Raw genomic sequence first — 22,854 nt, 5'->3', positions numbered from 1 at the left:
TTGGCTTGACGGTGGATTAAAAGCATGAGGATTATAAATCATGTTTGCTTATCTCGGCGACCGTAAGAGCTTGTTTATGTAGTTTCCTCGGAGCAGCTCATTTAGACATTTAGAGGAAACCGCCCAATTCCTGCGAGTCTTTTCTCACACCAGCAGAATGTGTGCGTATCATGAAGCACGCAGAATTACTGGCCATGAACTTAGCAGTAAAGCTTTTTTGCTGATATGAATGGATGAATGGCAGAAGTAATTGGATTTTCCCCCTGTTGGGTTTCTCTCGGCCTTACACTACATTGTTTCATCCGCTGTAATATACTATTACTTCATCAGCGAGCAGCGGATTGACATACTATCCACCCATAAAACCTCTGAATCCCTGAGTGTGGGAATACAGTAGAGATAAAGAGAAAAGTAATCAGGAGAGAGCGAGAGAGAGAGAGAGAGAGAGAGTCACAGAGGACACCATGTTGTTTTTCTACATATCAATCGTGATGACAGTGAAGGATGAAGGACAAATCCCTGCAGACAGCTACAATTCAGACAAACTCAACATGTTATGTAAACATAAAAACATATCATCCAGCAGTATTCACTGAAGACAACTCTTCATAAGCAAGTAAACTGCCTATATTTATCAAAATTACACTTTTTATGTTTGCCCTGGATATCTGCCTCATATTTTCCCTGCACCAAATTTCAATGCTATTCCTTCCATTGCCTCCGGGAATGCAAGAATTAACACTTTACCACCGTATGTACTGTATGTCATGAATATTGACAGATTTGATACAGTGCATTGACCACCAAATCTGTACATGCACAGAGCATCACTAGCACTTGTGAGAGCTCTTGTTGCATCTTGTTGCTAAGCATCCATGAGCCATGCTCGCTGTGAAGGCCGTGAACGCGTCACTCTCTATTCGTCCGCTCATGTCCCACGTCTACATTTGAAATAACGAACTTGCACACGCAACAGATGCAAAATGTGAACCGCCCTTAGGTGATTTGTATAGGCATGGTAATAAAAACAATCAGGGCTTTACTGTAAACATTTGGGGCTTCAACCCCCTTATCCCACCCCTAGCGGCACCCTCTGGTTCAGACGAATGATACCTCATGCAGTTTGCTGAGTTCAAGAAATTTCTTCACAGCAACCAACCAAACTGTCTTTGAAATCAAACTCAATGTAGTGTGAAGAAAAGCTTAAGTGTAAATTAGATCAGTATTATTATCTATGACATGAAAGACATTTGTTTTAACGTAAATACTGTATGAAGGAAACATCACTTTTTTTGTACCTGTAGATGAGGACCTCATCGTCTGAGCAGTTGTACTGTAGCTGGTACATTTTTACTTTGGGAGCGGCCTTGTTGACAGACCACCTGACCAAGGCAGAGACTGCGGTCACCTCAGACACGGACACGGTCTTCTCTGGTTCGCCCTTAGGGGTGCCTTTACCGGTCCTGGATGTGCCTGTAATGTCTGACAGGCGGGATTTGGGTTGTGTGCCTTGTCCTGTACCATTGCTTATGTGGGGTAGCTGAATAATGGACAACTCCACCGAAGCAGAGGATTCTCCGGCCAGGTTGGCCGCAATGCAGGTGAAGGTCCCGTAGTCCTTCGATGTGGTTATCAGGATCTCCAGGGTGCCATTGCGGTACACCACAGTGCGGGAAGAGTTGCCGAGTAATCGATCATCGGGGGCGACCCAATGTATGGTCGGGGTGGGATCTCCAATGGCTTCACACCGTAGACTAGCGGTCTGCCCCTCCAGAATCAGCATCCTGTGGGTGTGTTGAGTAATCAATGGCTGCTCACACAAAAACTCATCTTCCCGAATGCTCCAGAAGTAGCGTCCCTTCAGACCTGGAGGAGAGGCACAGGTCTCCAGGTCATCCTCTCGCTCCAGTCGCCGAAACCAAAGCAGTTCACAATTGCAGTGAAGTGGATTCCCTCCGATGCTTAGTGAAAGTTGAGGAACGAACGGTGTGGTCATACCCTCGGAATCCTGTGCCCTGGCAAAGATCGGATCTGGAGGAAGTTTCTGAAGCCGGTTCGAGGTGAGGTCCAAGCGAGCCAGCCTCTCCAAATCCACAAACGTGCCCTCAGGGATGTAATCCAACAAATTGTGGTCCAAGCTTAGCTGGTGCAGGTTGACCATCTGTCGGACCGAATGCCAGGGCACGGTGTTGAGGTTGTTGTAGGACAAGTCCAGATCTTCAAGCGTCGCCGTGAGGTCTTCAAATGCCCTCTGAGAGATGCGACCCAGCTGGTTATTGTTGAGGATGAGATGCTGTAGGCTGACCAGCCCTCGTAGGTCATCTGGACCCAACTCTACTAAACGGTTATTATCCATGTGGAGAGATCGGAGAGTCTCCAGGTCGCCAAAGGAGAACGGCTGGATGTAGCTTATAGTGTTACGGGAGAGTGTAAGGTCCACCAAATCCGTCATGTTGGCAAAGTCTTGCTGGGCAATCCGGAGGATGTAGTTTCCCCCCAAGCGGAGCTCCACGGTGCTGCGATCAATATCATGCGGTACGAAGAGCAAGCCTTTAGCGGGACACAGGGTCCCCAGGGACTCGGATAAGTTCTGACACGTGCAGTATTTGGGGCATGCATGGGCCATCATTGCAGCCATACCCAGGACCAGCAGCTGATAGAGCATGTGGTCCATGGTAGATTCACACAAAAGGACCTGAAAGACAAAAAAAACAAAATAATCAGTTTTGATATTTATTGATATAAAGAACAATTTTTTTCAACTATGCCCTGTGGTTAACTGTTATGTGCTCACGGCAACCCCGAGTTTGAGTCCATGGCCAAACCTGCTCCCCTATCTCTGCCCAGTGCTTTCCTGTCTGCTTTATAGTAAAAGCCCTAAAAATCCTAAACAATATCCAGTATATATAAAAATAAAAAAGGCCAATATCTTTGGATCAAGTTCTTATGACGAAAACTATTTCATGAAGTAATTATTTCATCTAAACTTGTTGTTTCATTTCAATGTTTTCCAGGACCAATGGGTGAGTGAGTAGTTTACTTCATTATTTAATGTTGCTCCATTACATGTTCCAGTGCATTTTCAAGAAATGTTCGGCTGAAACAATCATGCAATGTGCAGCAAAAATAGAGCTGCTCTCACATACAGTTACAGTACAGTCTGAATGTTGTTATACAATATGGAAACTTCGATGTGCCAGAGATGCAGAATGTGCGAAACCGGAAAGTTTCTGCACAAATATTTGCATATGAACAAAATGCATCCCATTATATAATGCTCCAGTTACAGTAGAATGTAATATTTTCACACATTTATATTTGGATGACTAGTTTATACCTTTGCACACATCAATCAAATTCTAAATCAAATCCAATCCAGTACAAAATGAACATTACAATTCCACTCTCCTGCCATTATAACACATTGATTCTCATCTCATTCACATACACATTACTTCATATTTACACTTGCTCCACATTCACACTCACTGCATATTAACACACTCCACACATACCGTACATACGTCACACTCACTTGTTATTTTTTCCAAACATGAAAATCCGTTTCATAACAACTTTTCGTAGACCCTTATTGGACAATTCTCCCGGAAAAGCTTGCGGCACGCCCACGCGATAACCAAGGGGAGTGTGCACACACACAGCCCAGTCTTAAGGCAGCTCGTGGCATAGACACTAAATTTTGAATTTATTGATTTGTGTTCATGGACATATGTTTTATCCACATGTTTTCGTGTCAGTGACCACAAACTTTTTTCTTAATCTACTGTTATTGGTGCAATACTATTCTGCAAATTCTCAAGATTAACATGAGATATGCAGAAACTGTCTGATTTACGGCCAATGTGAGGAGAAGAACAATATGATGCTTAATTATGTTGCCATGGTGATGGTCCCCAACATCTTCTTGTGTAAAGGCTATCGCTATAAAATCGGAACAGGAAGAGTTCGCCGTTGAGCAAATACAATGATAAAAAACTTACTTTATTTTTTTGACTATAACCAATACAATTCCACTCTAGACAGTTTAGATTTCACCTAAAAAGAGTCAGAGCACTCAAATTTGGTCCATGACTCAGAATACGTTCACCTTCCCACCATCTATACCAATCGACTTCATTCTGGACATCTAAATGTGTTTACTCTTGGAGATGCATATGGTGAGATCGTTGCTCTCTTATTACCGTCTCTCCCTCCATTAACATTCAAACTTATCCATTAGCTCTCAAAATATCCACTAAAAGATACAGAGACAGAACAAAATACAACTATTTCATCTATACAGTTGATGTTCTCCTGCCTTCTCTGCCAATACAGACACACAACCGTGACATCACAGTCGACAGCATCATGAGCGCATACAGCGTGTGAAACGGCTTCTTTTCTATCATCAGTGTCATGATGTGCTGGATAAGAACGCAGTTTAACACATTAACAGACCACAGAGAGAGAATCCTTTAATACAGCTGTACGATCATCTCATAAAAGCACCTGCACATCACGAACACTGATCTCATTTATTAAAAGTGATGACAAGACTCCACCACTGACTTATTCAAGGAAATAAATGAAAAGCCATATTTCTCATTCTTTCTTTCTCATACGTGCTTTCCTTTCACTAAAGTCTGTCGATGCGGCTCGGTAAATTGGTTTCCTGAATTCAAGACTCTACAAACAACCGGTTTTCCTAGAACTAAACTATAAGAGAGCTGAAATTCAGTCTGTCTGTTTACGTGATGTTAAAGGTCAGCATTTTTAGTCATTCAGCTATTTTCTAACCTCACAACCTCCTGGCAAAACCTGCTCTAAAGACATCATTTCAGCTCAGCCAATGTTAACAAACGCAGATAATGACGGTCAGGAAGGTGAGAGATTTGAATAGAGACGGACATGGTTTCTCATATTTACTGATTTCTCTCATGCTGTCCAGATGTATTATGTATGAAATTACAAATATGCCCTTTAAACAAAAGAGACGTAGACACACACACACAAACAAAAACTGTCAGCAATGAGGTAAATTCATGTTTTGTCCAGGTGTTCAGTAAAATATGAAGAAAATATGAAACCTGAAGAGGAGAAAATATTGAGTTGCGATTGACCGATCAGAAATATGATTTCGAGCTATGAATTCAAAAGAATGAAACGCACACTTCTCTCGCTTGAATTAATGTTGTGACTTAAGTACGTCCTTTTTAATAAATCAAAACACCTCAGTCAAAATTTGATCTATTAAACATCCAGTGAAGACTATAGAAATGTGTTATCATGCCGGATACGGTTGAGGTTCACTGAGGGGACTCCAGTTGGGGACATTTTGGATATTTTAAAATCACAGATGCAGAAAATGACACATAAGTATGTTTGAAATGTGCATAGTGTTTAGAGGTTATTTCATGAATAAAAGATGAAAATCCTTTACATTTTGAGGAGGAACTCTGTCACCTTTTGAATTCACTCCTTGGACTCCATCCCTTCCCTGTGTTTCTCTTATATTATAGAAAGATTCCTGAAATGAGGGCCGGAGTGATGTGTTAAAACCAAGGATGATTTATTTATACAGTACATTTATAACAAATGATCTTTAATAAATTATTTTAATATGACTTTCACTAAACTCCTGATCTGACTTAAGAGAGATTCTCCTAAACTACAGTCCATTTGCTTTTTAAATGGTGAAAACACTTTTTGTTTCTTTATTTTCTGTTCACTCGTCTGACAAATTTACGCTATATAAACTGTCTGTAAACATTCAGATGTACATGACCTGGAACTTTCCATTAAACCCAGTCACACGGAGAGAAGAACAGTTAATGGTACTCTGAGACAACAGCGGTCATGTTAATACTCTTATCTGTCCTCAGATATCCAATAAAAATGATATGTAGTGCATATTAATTAAAATGGATTAGACATATAATCCCATATCAGAAATGTAAACTGGAGGATTTGATACACGACTGTGGCCTGTGACCCCGTGATAAACCGGCTTGATCTCTGTGACTGAGCGAGTGAGGGAAGGTTAATGGAGTTAAACTTCGTGAACCCTTCAGATCAAGAGTTATAAGTTTCATTCAGGAGACATAAAGCGTGTAATAACCTCAAGAAACAGTCACGACTTTTAATATGACTTCTACAGCATTGACACCATAAAACCATGAATAGAACGTAATAGTATTGATCACCGCTTGACAATCTTTCTTCACCTTTTCCTTGACTATATTAAGATTACAGAATAAGAGAAGAACATATAAAACTACACTTTACGCTGTAAACAGAGATGGCGATAGAGAGGCAGATTGCAGAAACCAGCGCTGTTCACTTACCGACATTGAATGTTCCTTTTAATTAATAATTCATTTATATAATAAAAGTATCATTGGATATTAAAATCATCAGCAATCAATACTGACAATTCTTGAATGATCTTTCATGGAATATTTGCAACGTTTGCAAATCACTGTTTGACTTGAACCATGAATTAAACTGCACTTTTACACTGTAAACAGAGATGGCGATAGAGAGTCAAATTGATTTTGTTTAATGGATGCTTTGTTTTCCTTAAATGATTAAAGGATTTTGTGCAGTGAGCAGCCGGCCGATCTGAATCCTCAATACACATAAACACACAATTCAAATACAGAAAAAACAAGATGGTGTTCTTTTGACTAATCCACTTCAATCTCTTTGTTCAACGTCAAACGTTCCACTTATTTTTTTACAGAGGAATCAATTGCCAATTTCTCTTAAAAGGAAGCGACATGGAGCTTTAATACTGGGCGGGTGAGCTTGACGTTCGCTGATAAAATTTTCCAGAGGATTTGTGCCTCTCTCACGTTCACTAAGCCAAAGAAGACGAAGCGGCGGAGTCAAACAACCGAACATAGAGTGATCTGATGAGACGGCGGAGATGACACATCACTAATGAAGTTTTAAGTATGATTCCGTCTGCAAGTGATGCAGATCGAGCTGAAGATTTCACTGGTGTCACTGTCATCTCTTACCGTCACACGCTGACATTTGGAAGAACTCAAACTCTCAGGAACAGAATAAACACACAAAATCATCAGACGCACAATCACGAATCAGATCTCTGCAACGTTTTCTCTAGACAGCAACAACATCAAATGCGCACCCCTGACCTCTGGATAAAGTCTGTCATCATTTATTCACTGTTATGTTGTTCTTTCTTCTTTGGAAAACACAAGGAAACAACTGAATATTTGTGAAGAACACTGGTCTTTGACTATCATGGAAGACCCTGTCACAAAAGATGGGTGGTGAATAGAAACCAAAGTGATTCGGCTTTGAAACAACATTTACATATTGAATGCAGTTTAAAGGATCTAAAACACACACGTACATCTCCACTCTCAGCCAGTCTGGTCTCATCGTTCCAAGGTTCCCAGAGCGGGCAGGACACAGTCATCACAAATGCTGTGATGATAGAGCTGGACAAAGGCCGTGGCGACTCTACAAAATGTCAGCCGCTATTAGATTATTAATGATAATCTTCTTTTTTTTATTTATTATTTTGCCTTGTTGAGCGAGCACTGTTGTGCAGAGGCTGCAGCTTTTGCCAGAGGGGAACTGGAATCCCCTGGTTAGGCCTGGTTTCCCTCTGAGGTTTTTTTTCTCCTCCAATGGAGTTTTGGGTTCCTCGACACCGTTTGCCTGGCCGGGGGGGCTGCTAGAATATTATAGTTTTATTTAATTAACACTGCATATTGGAATTTATAGTCCGTCTGATATTTGAGCTGTGTTTTGACTTGCATAACGTTATATGTTTTGCTTAAAGTCAATGTTTTCTTGAACAGCTGCTTTGTAACTATTAAAATTGTAAAAAGCGCTATATAAATAAAGCTGATTTGACTTGACTTGACATCTGCAGCAATCTCATTGGCCGGTGAGGAAACAGGTGACCAGCACATGCATCAGCATCATCACCGGCCCAGATATCTCTTCTTCAGGAAGATGAGTGTGTGTGTTTGAGAAAAGATGTATGACATTTAGAAGGTGAGCGCTTGCGTGTCTTTGTTTTATTATTATGTTGGAGGACACTTTAAATTGAACTTTCAAATGAAAGTGCTTTATTCCCGTACTGCTTTCTTCTCAAGAGATCATTTCCGTTGTTCTCGTTCGCCATCTGCTGGGGTTGAGGTGGAAGAGGCGTTGGTGTGATCGAGGTGTCTTTCAGGTGTGTGTTTGCAAAAGCATGCTTATCACACCTGATGTGTTATCCAAGCGTCAGCTCTGAGCAAACATCTCTGACAAACTTTTTATTTATATTACTTTTATTACATTTGTACTTTTTTCTAACCTGTATTCTGCTGCTCTGCCATAGGTGAAGCCTATCAATCAAGTCTCACAATCCTCCTGATTCCAGCTGAACATCGATGACATACCTGAAGAGAAACAAGAGCAGGTGTGAGAAAGAAAAAAACATTACATTTACATTTTCACAATTGCCTTATAATGGTGTGTATGACACACCCTTTCTTCACACATAATAAAATAATTTACACTTATATCAATCAGTCATGTATTTTATTTGTTAAGTAGATGTGTAACAATGGCATTATTCAGATATTAAAGCCCCATTGAAATAAAAATTACACTGCTTATTTTTTCATGAAATATTGCTGCGTTGATTGTATACAGTTATCATCAATGTGGGCCATTATCTTTTTAAAAATCGTGTGCCATCTGAAAATCTGAAAATGCCCTTCTGCCCTCTAGTGACAATAGAAACTTTATCTTAAGTCTCATCTGCGTCTCAGATATTTCTCGAGTCAGAAGAGATCAACAAGGTGTCAAACTGAGCTCAGATTTGTCAAGTCTGCAATCAAAAGTCAATATTATTGAAGATCCCGATACGAACGCAAACATTTATCATCAAATTTAGTCAAATCCAGAACCTGAGCAATAATATCTCTCTCTGTGAGGGCAGATTTGATGGGATTAATGTCAAGCTTCATTGTTTTATAATGAATGTAATAATAGAGATTTTCACAGGTGTGAACAGGATTAGACGCATTCAGACGATTCAAGGCAAATTCCTTCTTATTCGAGAGTGCTATTGTTGTTTGCGTTCTGTGAGAAATGGATCGTTGATAAGAGTTTAATGCATATTTGCCGGGGCCAGAAATGGCTTGAAGATCTGAATCGCTTTGAACGCTTCAACTAACACAGAAGCGTTAAAAATAGAAGGCTTTCCTCTGATAAAGACCGTCCACCCGTAAAGTCTATAATTGGTGCACAGTTTGCAGGATCAACAGCGCCGTCTCACCTGTCAGATGATTTCAGAACAAGCTAAAGAGAGAGAGAGAGAATATTTCAATAACCGGCTGAAGAGAAATGACATCTCTTTACCACAGCTCATCTCTTTCATTAGATTATTGTGACAGTCACACTTATTCATGTGTATTCAAGATAATAACACCATTTAGCGCTATGATTCGAATTTCATTCACTAATAATTATACAGACATTTTTAATACACACAACATGTTTTTTTTTTACACACATCACAAACTGGTTCTTTATTCATGTTCATGAAGCCACTTGTTGCCACGGTGTTGTTTACGTTTTCTGATGTGGTCTATATTTTCATTTGTACTAGTAAGATTGATCAGTTTCTAAAATCAGATTGGGTTTATTTCGATGGATTTCACACGTGCCAGTTGACCATAACCCAAAACAAAAGCCCCCTGCTGTCAGTTACGTTTAGTTTGTGTGACATTCTGGAGTGAGTCTTAGGCCGCTGAAATATTGATGTGATGAGACTCCTGGAGGTGGACTTGCTGCTGATCTTCTGTTAGATGAACTCAAGGTCACAAGATTCCTGATGACCTCTGACCTCACCCTGCATCAGCATCAGAGGTACACATGTTTCAAGTCCACAAACACACATCACATTCTACATCACCTTTCCTGGAGGGCAGGACCCATACAAACACCTCAGACTGCTGAACTGATCGGATGCCAGGCGTCTCATGACTCTATGGCTTCAGATCTGTGACAGTAAAGCCCATTCGTCTGCCTACATTTTCTGATTATAACTCAATGTATGTTTTGTATATCAAGAGGTATTCATTTAAAGTTCCAAGAGGTCAGGATTTTATATGTTTTTTTCCAAATGGAGGTTCGGACAGTATTTTAAAAAAAAGAAAATGTGATATATTTAGCCCAGTTTTATATATATATATATATATATACACACCGGCAGCGGTCCAGTCTGGTGTATGTATACAGTCAAGGGCTACGTCAGTAAATCTCTGTCAGACAGTATGAAGTCCTCTTTCGTGCTTGAATGAACAAAACAGCACAAGATTATGCCAGAGAGGTCCAGCATTTTGAATGCAAACAGTTGTGAAAATAGGAAAGGGCGTCAGATATGCATCAAGCTGCAGCTCTTAAAGGGGCGGTGTTCCTAAACCTGCTGCTGTAAACCTCTTTTTTTAGCATTAAAGACTGTAAAGTGTTTGAGAACTTCATTCAAGTTCTGTATATTTTCTACCTGTTAGACATGGTAGCTGTCAATTATACTGTACTTCAATGTTGAACCGCTATGATGAATGTTAAAATAAAGAAATAATCGATATAATAGAGACATACGTTGCAGTACTAATATCAGAATGTTGGCTTTCATTCATAAAATGATGCTGTTAAAGAAATCTGTTGTTTCCACATTAATTTGAAGATTAAATGTGAAATTATTAGAATGTAAAAGTATATTCAAAAACATTAATGTTATGTGAGATTCATTGCGGTTAAACAAAGAAAAATGTGCAATTAATCAGATCAAATGTTTTAATGGATTGACTGCTAAAGCTTCTTTACCATGACTGTGCTTCTCACCAGCATTTGAAATTCTCACTGCTGTTCCTGAAATCAGAAGAGAAGAGCACATCCGCCCATCAGACAGACTCCGTCTAGACCTCAGACAGCACACTCATCGTCTGATGCACACTGCACATTAACATCCAAAGGCTTTCCAGAGCCATAAGCTTGAATCTGATCTGTTCAGCTGTATGCAATTTCCAGGAGTGAAGATGAACTTTCCAGACGTTCTACTGGGAAACAAACAACGTTTACATGCGACCGTAGGGCTGTGAAATTAATCGTTATTGATTTTCAATTTCAATTATGGGTTCCAAAAATGACAAAAACAAAACAATCTGGGTAAAATGGTTTCTGAGCCATCTTATGTTTTGCGGGGATTGTCTCATTTCTTCTTGTGTTATAAATCCACAGCGCACTTCCCCTCGAGGTTAAGACACGTGTGAGTTTACAGGGCAGTGGACAACATATTATCAACATAAACAGCAGTTAATTGGTCTTTATGTAATAGATCTGTATTTATTTGAGATATGAATTATTTATATTTAACTTTATCCTTTTTTGTTGAATCCACTGTTTAAAAGATGACTTTTTATTTGCTAATTAATTTTTTAATTCAACAAATACATGTCGTTGTCAAAGTTAATCATTGTGGAAAATAATTGTGTATTAAATATAAGCCATAATAATTGTTATTATAATTAATTTGATGGAGCAGCCCTAGCTTAACAAATAAACAATTTTTCATAAAAATAGACAAATTAAGCTTGAAATAAGTTAATCATTTCTGGTTTATCAAAATGTATAAACATGCTGTTTTTCAAGCATCGTGCCAAAATTATATCTATTAATCATCATTACCACACGTATTCACTCATCATATTTATCAAACTTATAATGTTTATCATTTTAATTAAAACAAATCACATTTATCATTATATACAGTATATGTGTAAAACTCCCAAACGGGGTTACAAAGCCCAACCAACCAGGGTTTGGCATCGGACGATGTCTATAGTGAAACAATGTGTTATAAAGTGAGGCACGTATAGGCACAAGCTGTGCAAAGACACGTTTTCTACAGCTCGAGCTGTGCAGTTATAAATTAAGGCGTGTGTCATCTGTACAGTGTGAGCTTCACAGATATAAAGTGAGGCTTGATTGTATTGTTATTCTGATATTCAATCTATAGGTTCTAAAGTGTTTTTTCTTTCTACAAGTGTTTCATTCTTTATACAATTCAGACATGCATCTTCTTTGAACAACGCAGGCTGCGCAGACATGCATCTTCTTTGAACAACGCAGGCTGCTCAGACATGCATCTTCTTTAAACTATGCAGGCTGTGCAGAAATGCATCTTCTTTAAACAACGCAGGCTGCGCAGACATGCATCTCCTTTGAACAACGGAGGCTGTTCAGACATGCATCTTCTTTCAACAACTCAGGCTGTGTAGAAATGCATCTTCTTTAAACAACGCAGGCTGTTCAGACATGCATCTTCTTTCAACAACTCAGGCTGTGCAGAAATGCATCTTCTTTAAACAACGCAGGCTGTTCAGACATGCATCTTCTTTCAACAACTCAGGCTGTGCAGAAATGCATCTTCTTTAAACAACGCAGGCTGCGCAGACATGCATCTTCTTTAAACAACGCAGGCTGTGCAGAAATGCATCTTCTTTAAACAACGCAGGCTGCGCAGACATGCATCTTCTTTGAACAACGCAGGCTGTGCAGACATGCATCTTCTTTCAACAACTCAGGCTGTGCAGAAATGCATCTTCTTTAAACAACGCAGGCTGTGCAGACATGCATCTTCTTTAAACAACGCAGGCTGCGCAGAAATGCATCTTCTTTCAACAACGCAGGCTGTGCAGAAATGCATCTTCTTTAAACAACGCAGGCTGTGCAGACATGCATCTTCTTTGAACAACGCAGGCTGTTCAGACATGCATCTTCTTTAAACAACGCAGGCTGCGCAGACATGCATCTTCTTTCAACAACGCAGGCTGCGCAGACATGCATCTTCTTTGAACAACGCAGGCTGTTCAGACATGCATCTTCTTTAAACAACGCAGGCTGCGCAGAAATGCATCTTCTTTCAACAACTCAGGCTGTGCAGAAATGCATCTTCTTTAAACAACGCAGGCTGTGCAGACATGCATCTTCTTTGAACAACGCAGGCTGTGCAGACATGCATCTTCTTTAAACAACGCAGGCTGTGCAGACATGCATCTTCTTTGAACAACGCAGGCTGTGCAGACATGCATCTTCTTTGAACAACGCAGGCTGCTCAGACATGCATCTTCTTTAAACTATGCAGGCTGTGCAGAAATGCATCTTCTTTAAACAACGCAGGCTGCGCAGAAATGCATCTTCTTTGAACAACGCAGGCTGCGCAGACATGCATCTTCTTTATAAAAGGCGGGCTGCTCAGAAATGCATCTTCATTATAGTACTTCATTACAGAGTTATAAAGTCTGGCGGGTCTGCGCAAAATGTGCATACTCTTTATACAGCGCGAGCTCCACAGTTATGAAGTCAGGCCATGGAAAGTCTCTGTGTGTTTTTCTGATGGGTTCCCAGTGTTATTTTCATGCGCTGATGAACATCATTAACAGCACACGGCTCTCCATCGATCCACTGACAACCTGCTGCTGCGTTTACAGACACAGAAACAGCAGTGGACACAGATATCAACCTCCAAACAAACATCTCCAGTGCAGTCGAGTGAGCCGTCATTCAGTCTTTAAGTGGGTGTGTTACAGAGCTAATGATGAATAATGTGTCTTTAACATTCATCGTGTGTCTGAGGTTAAAAAAATGTATCTGTTCTCTTTAGCAGAAAGCGTGCTGTCCCGCTCGGCTCATGATGGATGAGCAGATCCGCACCAGCTGAGGCTTACATAAACATAGCGTCTCGTTCTGTGAACTTCCATCATCGTCCTGCACATCGTTGACATTCGGAGCAGATGTTACTTAGACACGGAAAAGGAGAGCACGGATAATCGGCATCTCAGCCGGCGGATCGCCGTAGTAATCAAAATCAAAACTCATTAGTGCAGAACGCTCCACAGATGTCTGCGGAATTTCAACATCTATCAATCATAAAGTACCACGCATTCCCACCCCATGTGTGTTTATTTTCCATGTTTGAGAAAGCACATTAAACACAGCTTTACATAAAAGGGAAGGAAACGGAGATGCGGACAAATGTTGAGCAATGTAGATACTACCAGATTACATTTACAGTCGAGCAGGATATCTGCATAAATCCCTCGATTTGATTGCTTCAACTCAATTGAAATGGCAGTCAGAATGACTGTTTAGAGATGTTCACAATGCTGTACAGGGAACAGTTATTTACGAACGGTGGATTACATCTTTTATGCATTTGGCAGATATCTTTATCCAAAGTGATTTACAGTGTGATTAGACATGTGCCGGTGTTCGGTAGTACGGTCACTGTGAAGAAAAATTCACCTTATCTTTTCTTTTGACAGGATAAAATAACACCCTGTTTATGCTGCGCATGCGCAGTCGTGGCTCTGATGTAAACAGCCTCACGTGGAGAAGAATAGGGGAAGGCGGAGCGCTGCCGATGTAACGGGTGCAAGCTAGTGAAGAGCTGTGCAGTGTGTAAGCCTCACTCCCCAACCAATCATGTCTTTTATTATGTTATCATGTTTTTATTGTGTTTATTGTGGCTTAAAATCAAAACAAACCAATTGCAGTTTGATTGATTTGAAATTGGAATGCACTATAAAAACATCCTTTTTTGAAGTTTTAAAAACGTAGTTATCTCATTTTGCAACCAAACTCTTCATATATTTAAATATATACATAGAAAATAGATTTTTATACTTTTCTTACATATATACATGTATGTGTTTATAAATACAAAATTAATAAGCACAGACATATATTACGTAAAAAAACATTTATTCTGGATGTGACTAATCGTTTAACAGCCCTGATTTTATTATTTCAAACGAAGTAAGAGTCCCATGTGGTGAAGACACAAAAGAGGATTTACATTCATCAAATTGAATTTAAAACAGATTTAATACCGGTACAGGAACTTGTACATTTGTAAGCAAAGCATTCTGACATCTTATCAGAGGCTCTCTAGAGGAACATCATTCATCTGCTCATGTACTTTCTCTTCAGGACAGAAACAATTGTACCTTGAATAAATTCATTTCACAGAGGGCAGCACATTCACCTCGAGCAGCTTTACCCAACATCTCAGGTCACCAGCATTAAACTGCTTACTGTACAAGAACAGAGCTCTAACCAGCTTCACTTCTGTCCGACAACATCATTCTACAGAATATCATCTGAAGAGATCAGCAGATGGAATATTTCTGATTCTGCTAAATATAGATGAAACAAACAATGTATTTTCACGCACAGAACCGATCACACCACACACACAAAAAACATTGCAAAGAGAATATATATATATATATATTATTTTACCGTCGTTTCATGTTTCTCTCAAGTGTAGTTTGGATCGAACAGCAATAATAGAATCTATTGTACGCTGACAATCGAATTTTGTAGATCTTCATTGAGATTTTCTTCATCCAAATCACAGCTCTCTGTTTGAATTAATGATATTTCTGAGAGCTAAATGGAAAAATATATCTAACATGGAGGAAAATCTCCCTATAGACCCCCTGAGCCATTAAAGCAAATAGACTCGAGCTCTGCATGCCACGATTTCACTAATAAAAGCATTTCTGCAGTCAGTTTCTATCAGCGAGAGACACAGGCAGCCAGTGAACTGTGGAGGTGTGTGTCTGTGACTCCTAATGTGTTTCGTCCCACTGGAGAAAGTGTATGAAGACTCAATTCAGCCACTCGGCGACATCAATTACAGCCGAACGACTGTAGCGCTGCCGCCTGACACAGAAATGATCTCACAACACCACCGTCAACGGAAAAAATGAAAACTTTCATGCGTTTTAGCCATTCATTTACACAACGATAGTGTTTTGGGGTCTAAAACGGGGTTTAATGTGCAAGGTTTTGCAAATGATATCGTTGTCATCCGAAAGGCGAGAAATCTGTGATGTCATGCGTATTTCGTGTTCCATCTATGGACGAAGAAGTTTTAATTGAATTAAATACGATTAGTATACAATCAAATATTTATATACATTTAAATTATTGTAACTTAAGTCTAAAATAAATGGTTATATTATAACCAAACACAGGGTCAGCATGTGCGTCCAATGAAACGCATTTCTTTACAATGCAACATCGCCAGCTAGCGGCCTGCCGTGTCATGTTCGCGATCCGTTTTGTATGCATTTCCGTTCATTGCAAATCAGTGTTGTGTAAATGTACACTTAGAAAAAGATTCTTCCACGATTGTTCTTCCTGTGTTTGACAGAAATAAATAAAAGTATACAGATTTGAGAACACTCACTCTCGCATGTCGTCCAACAGAAAATGATTTCCCAATCTCAATATACATTTGAATAAACATGTAAGAGAACAAAAATAAATGTTGAAGTGTGCTCAAAAATATGTTGTTTACTTGCTATTAAGTTCACAATGCACACCACTTCTTCATGAAGTTTGCAGTTTAACAATCACAGCTTCTCGGTTTGGACGATAAACATATTTTTAACAAGTCACAGATTTCCGCACTGAAAGTAAACATCCATTTCCAGCGATTAAGCGAGTTCTTAAAACTTAAAGCTATTCCATATGGTGTGGATGTCAGCAGTAAGGCACTTAACTTCCAAGTGCTGCTGTTTTCATAAATCCCTAAACAAAAGCATTCAGAGTGCTGAGGCGGCAGGAAAAAACACATCCAGGCCACAATCACATGGGCTCACGCCGCTCTCATATCAGAGACTCAAAGCCGATTCATTCTGACGTGCTTCATTTCCCTAAGATGAATGTGAGATTCATTTTCCTCAGCGGTCTGAGTGGGCGAACACGCCGTACCCTCAGAAAAACAATACAGACGCTTGAATATTTCACCGCTTCTTATTCTCTTCGTTCAATGGGTTTCGTTTAACTCTCCAGCGGCAACAAGACATCAACCCCCATCTGCATGTGTGTGAAACATCCAGAGAATCCAGAAATAAAACCATCAGTCGATGATATAATGAATCAAACACACAGCTTTGCATTTCAGCTTTGATCAAACATGTTTGTGAAATTAGTAGATAATGATCAAAAGAAATACGCCATAAGTAGATGTTACTGAGATGTTGCTCTTTCATACATTTGATGGAGTTTTCATTTGAGGAAGAAATGCTGAAACACATGAAGAGTCTGGAGATGTAAATGAATGTAGATTGGAGCGGTCAAATCATCTGGATTTGAGTTCATTGGATTCGAGAGTCGAGATCTTCAATAATATCGATTATCGTTTGATTGCAGACTTGACAGATCTGAGCTCAGTTAGACACATGGTTGACATCTCTTCTCAAACTCTGATGACAGACACATTTGTCAGATTTCTGACTCTTTTCTCATAGGCCAAAGCAGGTTGGCTGGTCAGGCTGGAAGACCAGCTAAAACCACTTTAACAACAGCTTGACCAGGGTGAAATCTTGACCAGATCGGCTTGTCCTTGCTGGTTTAAGATGTTTCTTAAAATGTCGATGTTTTCCACACCAGCCTGCCATACCAGCTGAAACCAGTTTACAAGGTTAGGCCGGTTTTAACCATTTTGAGATGATCTCTTAATTGTTTTCCACAGCTTTATACATGTATACAGACGAAGATAAACATGAAATGGAATAATGGCATGATACAGAAAGCAAGGTTAAACATTTCCAGTGTGCAAAATCAGATGGCCGTCGACTCCTGGAGATTCATGCGTGTGTGTGATCTGAGGCCGAGAAGAATTTTCCATTAATTCCCAGTTTCTTAAGACCACCGCCGGCACATCACATGTCTCCTGCCAGCATCACCTTTCTGCCCGTGTGGATAAATAACTGCAGAAAATCTCTGTGCTTCTGAATTACAGGAAAGCTTGAGGTTTGGTTTGCTGGAGGGGCAATTACGAGCCGCTGTGTTTCTGCATGGTGCCGCTGGAAAGGTGAAAGCAGTTATGAATGCCCTAATGCTTTCACGCTGTGTGCTGTGAAGCTATCAGAAGACATTTCAAAGCCAACTGTCAAAGAGATACAGGGAGGTCTCATGGGTTTGCATTATTTTTCAGCCTTAAGAGTCTGGCCGCCAAAGACCGTAGCGCGCAAAGATGTCAAACTCAGTAGGGTGGTCTCAAATCCAACCCACTACTAGATTGGATCAAGGTTTGGCTGAGAGAAAAACAAGACTGGAAGGACACAAAACTACACTTAGCGGTGCCTCTTAAAAGAAGCAGCATATTATAAAAATATTTTATGATATTAAACTTCCAGAAGTGTCCATGGGCAAAGATGACCCCCATCGAGTGCATGTCTCAAGCCAATTTAAATTTCAACCTCAATTTCTTCATGTAGCACTTTTTACAATGTTGAATTAAATTAGCATTATTGCAAATGTTGTTGACCTCATAGATAGATTTTAACCAAAGACTCACCGATATATCGGTATCGGCAGATATCACTCTGAAGTCCAAATAATCAGCTATCGTATCGGTGGATACATTTTTATATATGAACCTATTAAAATGGCATACAGTTATTTCTGAGACTACGTGACACTTAATAAATTACTTTTTTAGTACAGGAGAGTAACAAAGTATATTGCAATAATACCAAGAGTTTAACATGCAAAACAAAGTGTGTAGTAATAAGAAAAAGTGAAGCGGTGACGTCTAAGATGGAAAATTATATGAAAACTATTTTATCAGAATTGAAAAAAACCCAACGCTAAGCTCATGTCAGTAAGAAAGCAAGCCGAGATGATCTCATTGAGATGAACCCTATCATAGAACCTTCTCCAGAGATTAAAGACCTTATCTCCTCCCCGAAGAAGTAATCGATTGGCACCCGAGATACAAGCAGCAAAAGCTTTGATTCATAAGTTCTGAGTACCGCCTGAGCTTCAAAAGATCTCCATATGCGCTAGCAGATGGCAGGATGCTTTTGTCAGTGGAGATATGCATACCCGCGTGTGCTCACCAGGTTCTTGGCCGCCGCGCAGCCGCCATGTGGCCCGTGGGCAGGTGTGGAACGGGTGCTAAGCCTGTCATGTACTGAGGTGACTGGGATCAGAAGTGAGAGGAGGCATCAGAGGTCTTGAGAACAGCGGTGGGATGGTGGGAGGCGATGGTGCTCTACAGTCTCCGTCCCCGCTGGACAGGCTCAAATGAGAAAACCTCACGTAAGACACTTGGAAGAACACTGGAAAGATACTTGAGGGTTCGAGGTTATAAAACGTATTTTATTTCAAGTGCCCCTCACAAAAAGAGATCATTTCATTTATATCGCATGTGTGGTACGTGCTGTGTTCATTGCTTCGTGATGAGAATACTTCCAGCAGAGAATACTGAAGTCGACGTAAAAATCCATTTACAACCCACTGACCTTTGGTAATTGAATCAAGTGAGATGTATATGTAGGCAGAGAATTGATTTTCCTCTTTTTAAATTGACTGGATGGTAGAAAAGTGTCAGAGTTTGACCTGTCACTTCTAGAAGACCACACCCTTGCTGAAACAAAACTGGGACACAATTGGATGAAACTTAAGATGCCTTTGTGACATCAGGTGAAAAAGGCGGAGTTATAATTTTGATTAAACATTACGACTTTTTATTTTAATATTGTGTTAATATTTGAAGTACATTTGAAAGTGAAAAGGTTCTCGAGTTTGATTCACAAGAAACACACAAACTGATCAAATGTATCTTGAATGCTTTGGATTAAAGGCCAAATTTATCAATTAAAGCATTTCCTGTCAATGTTCTTCACATGACCCAAACATGATCCATGTAGTTATTCCTTCCAGACATCGATGAGATTTCATTATTGTAGAAGAATTTAATTTAAGAGAAACATGGAAGACTAGAGTTGATTCTTAGCTCTGAAAGAGCAATAGCATTATCCTCTGGGTTCACATGTGAACTGGTTTAGCTGTGTTTTATTGACATAAGCTCCATAAGCAGCTTACACACATGACAAAGACGGAAAACCTCCTTCATGAAGGAAAATTCAAACAATCCAAAGTTACTCTTTTTTTCAGATTTTCTCCTTTTTACTCACACTTTACCAACATAACTCTTTGTTGATTCTGTAACCAAGCAGTTGATAGATGCTTCTTTAGAAAAACGAAACCAAAACCATTCAGGTTATAGTTCCAGAACGCATGGGAAACGAATATGAGAATAACTGAAAACAACAATATGTTCATACATTTTTGTTATGACATAAACATGTTTTCTTGCTGACGATTTCAAACATCCTTTGTATTTTATTTGTATTCGGTGTACTTTTCAGTAGATGTCAAAGTTGCTTTGGGGTCAATTTGACCAAAAACATACAGTAACTGGAGGGGTAAATCAAATCTGCAGAGAAACAGCTACACTACCAAAAGGGTTCTACCATGGCATCACTGTGAAGTTCCTTTCAGCAGTGAAGGCCAGCACGAATAACACAAGAATAAAGTTGTGAATGAATAAATACAAACAAGCAGCACTTAGCAAACAAACTTCATGCTTTGTTCAGTCCCAAACCCTTCATTCAACTGAATTAACACAAACAAAACTTAATCAAAGGGCGAACATCAGTGTTTCAGACTGTGAGAAGAAACGGACCCATCTACTGTTTTAAACAGAGGTTGTTCACAAAAATGAACAGCTGTCATCCTTCTCAACAACAAAAATTGCTAAAGCGGCAAGTAACACACAGAACACAAACAGACGTCAAGCATTTATCATTCAAAGCAGATGGCATCAACACTTTCTGAGTTTAGTTGCCAGATAAACTCGAGGGTTTTGCTTTGGTTCTTTCAGTCATTGGCACTGTCTGGACTTTCATTTATTTGCGTTTGTCACTGTATTTAGATATTCCGCAATATTCACGTTCTCTGTTTAAAGACGGATAACATGGCAATTTACTTTCTATTAGCACGTCTCATTTCATCCTCAACACGGTGTCCCACACAGACATCAATGAGCGTGTCTGATAGCAATTTCAGATAGCAAATGAGGCCCTGACATGTGACACACCAGAACACCGGCGGCCGATGTGTTTCTCTCCCGATGTACAGTATTACTTCTAAATGAGCAACCCAGCTAACACAGAATGTCCTGAAGACGTCCACTCTTAGGCCAAAATCCCAAAATTGGACGTGGTCACTTAAACGGACAAATAAAATCACAAATTTATTGAATCCTCCATGTGTTTATATTAAATTAGAAAAATAATGTTAACAATGCGCCTGTTTGGTCATTTGGACGTATCCATCACGTCCCAGATCTCAAATCAAATTCCTTTACTGACACTCGACCATATACACAAGTGCAACAGTAGGTGAAATTCTGGGGTGCAGTTCCGACCAGTTGTGACAAATATGGTACATCTTAGGAGGTAATCACCATATCCCAACGATCAAAGGATATGGGATATATTAGCATTATTGCAAATGTGGTTTTGGAATATATGGGAATCACATAGTTATGTCACTGGAACGTTATTTGGTACGTCGCTGGAACACATATGGTCAGGTACAGGTACGTTCTCACAATATAACTGTGGGGAGTCACTTATACACTGTATACTTACCCATCATTTAAAAAGAAGGGATAAAGGGATAAAAACTTTACTTATGCAAGTCATCCCAGATGTATGACTTTCCTTCTTTAGTGCAAGAGATTTTTATATTTGAGACGTATTTAATGATCAAATCACACAAGTCCTACACACGTGAGATGGTGTGAGGATGAGAGTAACGCATATTCTTTACGATTTCTTACACACACAAAACAAAAAAACAGCACACGTGTTTGGAATGACCGGAGGCGGGTCAATAATGACACAACCGCTGCGTTAAACATTAACGTTCTGTTGACGTCAGGTGGAATGATGGGACTCTTCTGAGCAGATCTGTGTGGGAGAGACGGACATCTGAAATCTGAATGACAGGTGTGTCCCAAACCTCTGAGACCCTGAAAGATCCATTTCTCACAGAATTACACTGCTGTCTGGTTTCTCCCTCTACCCTCTTCAGATTACCTCACACAATACATCCCATAAACACAGGCGAGGCACAAAGAGGTGAAATATGCAGTCTGCTGGAAGGCAATAAGGGTTTTTTATCAAGCATGTATTGTACGTGTAGGAGAGACTGGGGCTAGTTGTCACATGAAGTCACAAGTAGGGTTGTCACGGTACCATAAACGTATCTATAATAGCAGAGGTATCACAATCACAATAAGTTTGCAAAAAAAAGCTTGCAGAATTAACTATAGTAATTGGATGAACTGTAGCAAATACTGTAGTCTTTTAATAATAATAAACTTTTTGTTTATTGTGGTAAGACTCAAAAATACGTCTAGGAAGAGTGTCTAGTGTCTAGGAATTTTAGTAATGCTTAAGTGCACTTTTCACGTGGGAACTAATTCAAATGTGCGATAAATCTCATCTACACAGTAGCGTTTATAAAGGGAAATGTTAGGATTGTATTTAAAAACACATACAAACTATATATTCTGAATGTGATTAATCGTGGAACAGAACTCGATTAATCGCATCCAATAAATATATTATTCTATAGCAGCAGAACACTGAGAATGTAAAGCGTGAATCATAAGGACAAAACCGGACAATCCTAATGCACTGTGAGTCAACCAGTTCAGCTTTTCTTCTTTTGTTTTCAATGAAATGAAACTGAAATGTGTTTGTGGTGTAAATAGTATATGTCAACAGTTATTCCCAAAGAGCTTTAATAAAGTTGTTAAGCTTTGTTTGTAGCTTCTTCAAAAACTACAGCTCAAGTAACTTTTGCCCTGACAGTAAGTCCATCTACAAACTTTCTGGCAAACTCCGACAGGCAAAGTATTAACAGCAACACACAAATTCT

At 39.6% G+C, this 22,854-nt stretch overlaps 1 protein-coding gene across 1 annotated transcript in view; it reads right to left on the bottom strand.

The window, feature by feature from the left end:
* lrfn2b (leucine rich repeat and fibronectin type III domain containing 2b) overlaps positions 1 to 22,854 on the bottom strand; it is a 50,164-nt gene that overhangs the window by 4,487 nt on the left and 22,823 nt on the right. Inside the window, exons 2-3 of the mRNA XM_079474768.1 lie at positions 8,339 to 8,423; positions 1,299 to 2,695 (exon numbers count right to left, since the gene is read on the bottom strand). Coding sequence (XP_079330894.1) covers positions 1,299 to 2,674 — 1,376 coding nt within the window. The 5' untranslated portion in view covers positions 2,675 to 2,695; positions 8,339 to 8,423. The remainder of the gene's footprint in view (positions 1 to 1,298; positions 2,696 to 8,338; positions 8,424 to 22,854) is intronic.

The sequence above is a fragment of the Barbatula barbatula genome (assembly GCF_947034865.1).
Source record: "Barbatula barbatula genome assembly, chromosome: 15".
NCBI lineage: Eukaryota > Metazoa > Chordata > Actinopteri > Cypriniformes > Nemacheilidae > Barbatula > Barbatula barbatula.
The sequence above is the reverse complement of the archived record's forward strand: the minus strand, read 5'-3'. Positions and strand labels throughout refer to the sequence as shown.